At 47.4% G+C, this 7,692-nt stretch overlaps 1 protein-coding gene across 1 annotated transcript in view; it reads left to right on the forward strand.

Moving 5' to 3' along the window:
- LOC104510800 (ATP-binding cassette sub-family A member 12-like) overlaps positions 1–7,692 on the forward strand; it is a 59,327-nt gene that overhangs the window by 48,581 nt on the left and 3,054 nt on the right. The window contains exons 27-34 of the mRNA XM_010153161.1: positions 652–721; positions 823–957; positions 1,627–1,782; positions 2,561–2,738; positions 4,246–4,464; positions 5,104–5,300; positions 5,692–5,852; positions 7,446–7,670. Of these exons, the coding sequence (XP_010151463.1) occupies positions 652–721; positions 823–957; positions 1,627–1,782; positions 2,561–2,738; positions 4,246–4,464; positions 5,104–5,300; positions 5,692–5,852; positions 7,446–7,670 (1,341 nt within the window). The remainder of the gene's footprint in view (positions 1–651; positions 722–822; positions 958–1,626; positions 1,783–2,560; positions 2,739–4,245; positions 4,465–5,103; positions 5,301–5,691; positions 5,853–7,445; positions 7,671–7,692) is intronic.

Genomic DNA, 7,692 nt, shown 5'->3' on the forward strand with positions numbered 1-7,692 from the left:
GTACTTTGTCCTTTTGAATTGCCAAGCAAAATGGGTAACTTTCAAGTGCCGTGAAAAATGAGGCTGTCTCAGTGCGGGGTTGAGGTAGCCAGGCTCTGAAGGAGGCCTGGCTCTGCTTGACCCTCAGTTTCATGCATCAAATTTCTAGCCATGGAAACAGATGTAAAGCCTTGTTTCTTACCAAGGGTAGAAGGCAGTAGGTGTTAGGTTCAGGTAGCCAGGCTTGTTTTCTTTGAGTCACTAAATTCAGGAAAGGACATCTATTAATGCAAATGGTAAAATTCAGGAAGGGATATCTATTAATTCAAATGGTAAAATTCAGGAAAGGACATCTATTAATGCAAGTGGTAAAATTATTAACCACATGGCAGGTAATTCTCAAACAGTGCTGCATTTCAAAAGCCTAAAATGAGGGAGGAAGTTGTGTCTGGGGTGTGGAAGCAAGTGGACGGCAGGCTGTAAGGAGACATTACAGCCCAGAATCCCTGCCCATCATAAGCCTGGTCCAGTGCTCTTTGTGACTGTTGGAAAAAACCCTCTCATTTTTCTGGCTACTGGACCAAGCCAGTGAGGTGCCTGATTGGTTGACTGATGATTTCTCTCTGAAACTAATTCATAAGTTCTTTGTTTTCCATTTGCTTTACTTCACAGAGCCTGTTGTCTCCCACTGCGTTCAGTTACGCAAGCCAGTACATTGCTCGGTATGAGGCACAGGGCATAGGTACGTTCACTCTAGACAAAACTAGGCTGTGGGCTGCCGTGGTTGTGACATCTCATTAACTAATGCGGATCCCGTTTGTATTTCTGAATTCCTGTCTGCAGGTCTGCAGTGGGACAACATGTATAAGTCCCCGATGATTGGAGACAACACTTCCTTTGGCTGGATGTGCTGGCTCATTCTGATAGACTCTTTTATTTACTTCCTCCTGGGGTGGTACATAAGGAATGTTTTCCCAGGTAAGGATACAAAGCATTAAGGCTGGTGCTGTACCGTCTCTTTCGGAAAACAATGGACACAACACTGGCTGATTCCATGGTTCAGGCAGCGAGACACTGCACACACCTCTGCTTCTAGATCTAAAGGAGTGTGACTTTGCGGATGTCTGAGTGTTAATGAAGCTGAGACAGAGCAGAGCTCGTCACATGGGGAGGTGGGTCTCCTGAAGAAGCTGAAGCCAAGGACGTGGGAGGATGTGGTTGGGGTCTGCTCAGTGAAAACGAGAACAGAGCGTGTTAGCCTGCGTTTGTCAGCTAAGTGATTTTGTGTTGCATTACTTACAACATTTGATTTCAAAAAGTAATTCCTGCCTTGGGCAAGAGCCAGTACATTTGTCTTTTGCTTTTCTTCCTCACCTAATGAAGCAGTCCACTGGCATACGGAAATCTACCCTCTGGAAAATGTAAAGTATTCCTGCCCTCCAGCTATGAAGTTACTCAGAATAACAAATCAGTGAAAGCTTCCTATTGTGTCAATCGGGCAAACTCTCTACCTGTACCAGCAGTACATGAGCACGTCAGGAGGGGAGAGATCTCTGTGGAGTTCACTTTTGCTGATTTGAGTGCACCCCGATAATGATACTTCCTGCAGAAACAGATACCTGAATGAGATCCCTCTTGTCCTTGCAGGTAGATACGGCATGGCTGCTCCCTGGTATTTCCCGTTCCTCCCGTCTTACTGGGTCGAATACAACAGTTACCTTCCCTTCTGGAATGAGAAACGAAGAAGCCTTCTCTTCACCAAGCTGCTGTTAAGGAAAGAAGCCGCCCTCAGCAGTAAGATATGTACGTGAATGCTGGGCGGGGTGGCGGTACTAACGCACGTTTTAGGTAAACGAAGCCAGATTTGTAAAGGGGCAGCGTACCCAGAAAGCACATTTCTGTATCGATCCTTGATTTGTAGCACATGAGAAATTGGAAGCTGTTACTTACCTGAGTGGAGATGTGGCTTTTAAATCATACTCATTCTTCCTATTCGGTGTGGAAACCCAGTGTGGATACTCACAAGCTTATTTGTAGTTGTTGTAGTTGAGGGTTACCATAGGTGTGTCTATCCCACCCTACCAGGCTCCGTGTAAAAACACGCTTTGTTTTGTGCACGCAAATAGAGGTTTCCACTTGGCGAAAGGGATGGGCGCTTCTCTGCTCACCTCTTGGTATTTTACAGGCTAAATATTTCGTGAGATCACACGCAAAACCTTGCTGATTCTACCTAACTGAAAACAACTTAGTAGTTTCGCTGTGTGTCCTCTAACCTTCTGTGCATGCTTAGTATAAATTAAGTTAGGTGCTCCGAAACATCTAAATGTGAGACCTTTTCAAAAGTGATTAATGCCTATTGTCAGGAGTTGTTAGAAGCTGCAGAAGTAAAAAGGAGAAATCCCAGAGAGCTCAAAAATGATACAGATCCTGTGAAATGTTCTCTACATTCCTAGCTGAAAGGCACCTACTTTTGCTGTATTTTGTTTTTAAAAGCCCTTCTTAGCTGTAAGGTGAAAAACGTAGCACGACCACCTTCTGCAGTGCAGTAACTGTCCTCTGACCCTTCCCTTTGGTGTCAAAGGTGCCCCCCCTCCTCACCTGGAACCAGAGCCCACTGATCTCACCGTGGGAGTCTCCCTCCGTGGCATAACAAAGGTTTATGGATCCAAAGCTGCAGTGGACAACCTCAACCTCAACTTCTATGAAGGGAATATCACTTCCCTGCTGGGACACAACGGAGCCGGGAAAACTACGACCATGTGCGTATCCGTTAAAGCTGCTTTATTTTGCACTGCGAGGCATGGCTGGGTGAGCAAGAGAGCAGGTGGGGCTGTTGGGAGTGTTGGGAGACTGAAAAAGACTGATTATTAGGCCAAATCTCTCTTGTAATTCTATCTTGCTCGTGGATGACCTCAGCAGTCCCTTCATCTATTAGAATTAAAGGTTCTTTTCTGCTTAGGAACGTGCTTTTTAATCTGGTAGGATTCCTGTAACAGACAGCACAGCAGCTATTCTAGCATTTTGTTTCATGACACTTTGGTGCCTGGGGTTAAGTTGTTCCGAAAGCTGCGGGTAGCTTGTGCACACACGAAAGCTGAAGTGATATTAGCAGGAAGGCTTAATAAAGGCATACTTCAGCTCTACAAACCCAGGTGTTGGCTGGGCTGGAATGGCAGTGGGTTAATACATTGGCCTTTCAGCCCTTCCAGCCTTGCCATTTCTAAATTAGTATTTGAGTTGTTAGATAACAGCACTAAAACAGAGCTGTAGAACTTGCTTTCTCCACTGATATATATGTGCATCACTCTGAAAGCAACATTAAGCTGATAAATAGAAGCCTCAGAAGAGCTGAAAACAATAAGACAGATGTGTGCTTCATCTCAGCTTATTATCAATTCATCTCGAATCCTGTTTGCAAAGGTGATATGCAGAAAAGTATAATAGCTTCTTGAAACAGTGCAGGTTTCAGTTCCTGGGTAAGGTCACAAGTTATTTCTTTCCTTTTTAATGATGGCTAAAAGGCCCAGGGGAGAGAGAAGCTCTGGGAAGGTGAAGGGCAGTCTGAGAAGATCTTCTCCCTTTTAGTCCCTGCAGGACAGTACCAAAAATGACCTATAATGTGCAAGTAGTTATTCTGAGCAGAGGGTGTTTGGCTCGGGCCTGTTGGGTATCGCTGGGTAGGTAGTTATTTGCTCCAAGGAGATGAAAGTGCTGCCCAACGTGAGATGTCCTGTCAGCAGGTCCTCTCTCCATTAGTTCTTGTTAGTCATGGCAGTGAAATCAGGTTTCCATGCTCTGACGTGGTTGGTCAGATGAAGATGTGCTGTTCAGTCTCTGTTGTGGTTAGCAATACGAGGCTGGCTGGATGCTGCAAAGAACTTCAAAGAACGAAGAGCAACTTCATTATATGAATTCCCAGTGATTATAATGGAAGTCAAGAGCATTCATGAGGATTGACGTATGGGATATGCCATGCTCTGACCTAGGGAGGGGGAAGCTGAAGAAGATAAAAGTACATGTGAAAAGCAGCCGGAGTTCAGCGTGTGAGCTTGGTACTTGTCCTGGCATTCCCACAGAGGGGTAGGAGGATGTCCTTTGACAATAACTGGCTTCTGCTCTGCCAACTCACGGACAGACAGTGTTCTGTGGCTGGAAGAGGTGTGGGCGTGATGTAAGGAAACTTTGAAAGTGGTGATATGCACAGGACTGTGTGAAAAACTCATGGCTTTCTCCTGTTTCTGATTTCCTTTTCTGTTTCCCTTTCAGATCTATTTTGACCGGGTTGTTCCCCACATCATCAGGTACTATCTTTGTGTATGGCAAAGACATCAGAACTGACCAGGAGGTTATCAGGAAGAACATGGGGGTGTGTATGCAGCACAATGTGCTCTTTAACTACCTCACCACCAAGGAACACCTACTGCTCTACGGGTACATCAAAGTCCCTCACTGGAGTAAAGAGGAGCTCTACCAAGAAGTGAAGAGGTATAAAAGGGGTTGGAGAAGGGAGAGAGGGCTGGCAAAATTACTGCCTGGTAGTGCCATTGCCACTGCAAAGCTCCAGCGAATGGGTATGAGGATTGTTGTGGACCCAGCGTAGAGTTCAAATAATGCCTTGGTCTGCCTAGAGGACTATAGTGAGTGTTGATATCCGTGGTTGTAAGAAAACAATGTCTCTTCTCCGGGAGGTTTACCAGGTTCTGTGGCAATTCTTTGGATATGAATTTATAGGCCTAAGGGTCTACTCCTTGCTGCTTTACAATTTTCCCCAGAAAGAGATTTAGACCAATCAGAAAGATGATGTTGGCTTTATTGGTTTTGCGAAGTAAAGCAGCCAGAACATCCCAGGGAGTTTGGATCTTGGTGTTCTCAGTGGATGAGGTTGAGCCTTTAACCTTGGCTCGTCAAATGGAGACCTTGAAAAGATCCTCAAAAATGGTTTAAATTAAAATCCCAGTGCCTGAGCTCCCGGGTGAATCATCTCCCTGTGCTGTGATCGTTCAGTGGAGCAGTCCGTACTTGAGCAGTTTTTCATTTGCTGTTACGGTTTTTCGGGTATTTTCAGAATCCCTGCTTTTCAGAGATGCCTAAGGGACAACCTCTGGGTTTTTCTTTCTTTTCAAGGACTTTGAAGGAGACTGGACTGTACAGCCATCGTCACAAGCTAGCTGGCTCCCTGTCCGGGGGGATGAAGAGGAAGTTATCTATAGCTATTGCTCTCCTGGGTGGATCAAGGGTGGTGATACTAGATGAACCAACCACAGGGGTGGATCCATGCTCTCGGAGAAGTATTTGGGAAATTATCTCCAAGAATAAAAAAGGTACCGTGACGAGACGAGATGCTACCCAGTGGCAAAGGTGACTCGTATCACTTTTGCAAATATGGTGTCAGTGGCTTTGAACCGTGGAGACCACAGAGAAGGAATTGTGGGGGGCTGGGATTTTGCAGGCCCTCTGGGCGCATCCTGGTTGGCCTCTGTAAATTCACAGTGTCATTTGAAAGTAACTTTAGCATAATACATGGTTTATAATACACTAACTTTCAGCTTCTCTCTAAGGCTGCCTTTTATCCAATTCCACTAACAATTACAAAAAGGCACAGTGGGTTTTCACCTGACACTCTGCCCCCTCCTTCAGCACAGCTTTCGTCCACCTCCTGTCATCCATCACACGTGTCTGTTATGTGGTGGCTGACAGCTTGATGTTTTCCAGGCAGGACCATCATTCTCTCCACACATCATTTGGATGAAGCCGAAGTTCTGAGTGACCGAATTGCCTTCCTAGAGCACGGAGGGCTGAAATGCTGCGGTTCGCCATTCTACCTCAAGGAAACGTTTGGTGATGGATACCACCTGACGCTCACAAAAAAGAAGGTTTGTGTCTGAGCTGGTCTGAAATTTTCAGCATCTTGGGTGGGAAACTGAGTCGGTCGTATGACAGGAAAGGAGAAGGCAAGCCGTAGTGTCCCACAGAAACGGAGCATGCTGCAGAAGGTTCTTCTTGGTCTTAGGTGTCTGCGGTGGAATGGTTGTTTCAGTGTAATTTCACTGTCGTGGAGTATCTTCTTTATGCGACCGCTTTATGCCCGAGTGGAAGTGAGATGTGTTTTGGGTTGAAACCGTTGGGTTTGGCCACACAGGTTCAAGAATCTGCTGGACTGTTTCCTTGGGCTGCCAGTAAGATCATTTTCTCATGTGCCCCAACCACTGAGATACCTGTTTAGGGTGCACTCTGCTCTCCGGCTCGCTCTGCCTGTCCCATGCTGGAATTCACGTGCTTTTATTATAAATAAGTTCCCTTCAGAAAGACAGCCTACATGGAGGGTTCCCCGAAACACAAGAGTCTGAGCTTCAGCCCCTCTGCACAAAGCCTTGCAGCATTAGTAGACACAGCAGAGATCTGGACTTGAGCATCCTGTGTCCCAGGAGCAGTCCTTTTTATCCTCCCTTCCCCGCTGGGCCTTAGCTCCCTTTCGTGCCCCATGAGCACGGTCACCGCAGCAGGCAGAGGCAGAGATTCGCCTGTTTGCCAGCCTGCACAGAGCTGGAGCTCTCAGCAGCTCCATCTCTGAGGGGGGCCATCAGGGCAGTTCCAAGGCCAGCAGTGTTACCCAAGCTGGATGTACACATCCAGCTCCTCAGTAGGTCTTGGGTAACACTGCCGTCCACTTCTCGGTGAGAGATGTTAATGTTCAGCCCTCACTGCCCTCGAAGGAGAGGGAGGCTCTCCAGTGGCACCACAGGACCAAGCTCCACTGCCCTTGGAAAACAGGAGTGTCAGTACTCTGCTTTGTTGAAAAGGAAGAGGGTCGCCTTGAGGGTTCAAGGCAAGGCCGGGTGCAGAGTGCGAGTTCTGGAGTTTGGAGAAATCAAGCAGATAGGAAGAGCTCATCCACACTCCCCGGCCTGAGGCAACATGTTGTGCTTCCATGGAGGGGGGAACTCTGCTCTTGATAGCATTTAGTACAGGGCTGTTGGTAGCCCCAGCACACAGAATAATGTGCACATACCATAAGGATCAGCCCCTCTTCCAAAATTGCTGGCAGTATAGGTGGTATGAAAACAGACCCATGTTCAAGCCCCTTTTTTCATGGGAAAGAGGCTGGATTGGTGCTGGCAGCAGAGTTCAGGTATCAGCTCCCTTATTGTCAGGCTTTTTCTCTGCTGTACTACAAACCCTCTAGCTCATGCAAAGCTGTTGACTCAGCCCACTCCCCATATCCCAGTAGGCTGAGGAAGCCCAGTGAGGTCTTGGGTGGACCGAAACGGGCACAGTGTCACACCACCTCTTCGAGGGCCACAAACCCACTCCCATCTCCTTTGGATATTTAACTTGAAATGTTGCGTACCTGGACTGCAGTCACATTCCAGTTATGCTCTGGGACAGGATCTGGGCTAAATCCTGTGCTAGGAAGTTTGGCCTGGCAGCCTTCTCGGTGACCACAGTGTGTTTTCCTCCTTTTTCAGAACATGATCGAGGAGTGCGACACCACAGCAGTGACCTCCTTGATCCAGTCCCACCTCCCGGAGGCTTACCTCAAGGAGGATATTGGGGGAGAGCTCGTGTACGTGCTTCCCCCCTTCAAGTCCGCAGTCTCAGGGGCCTACCAGGCACTTCTGAGAGCCCTCGATACCAGCTTGAGCGATCTCCACCTTGGGTGCTACGGGATTTCAAACACAACCGTGGAGGAGGTATGAGCTCGGGATCCGCTGG

This window comes from Eurypyga helias, unplaced genomic scaffold (assembly GCF_000690775.1).
Source record: "Eurypyga helias isolate BGI_N326 unplaced genomic scaffold, ASM69077v1 scaffold17906, whole genome shotgun sequence".
In the NCBI taxonomy this organism is placed as follows: Eukaryota; Metazoa; Chordata; class Aves; order Eurypygiformes; family Eurypygidae; genus Eurypyga; species Eurypyga helias.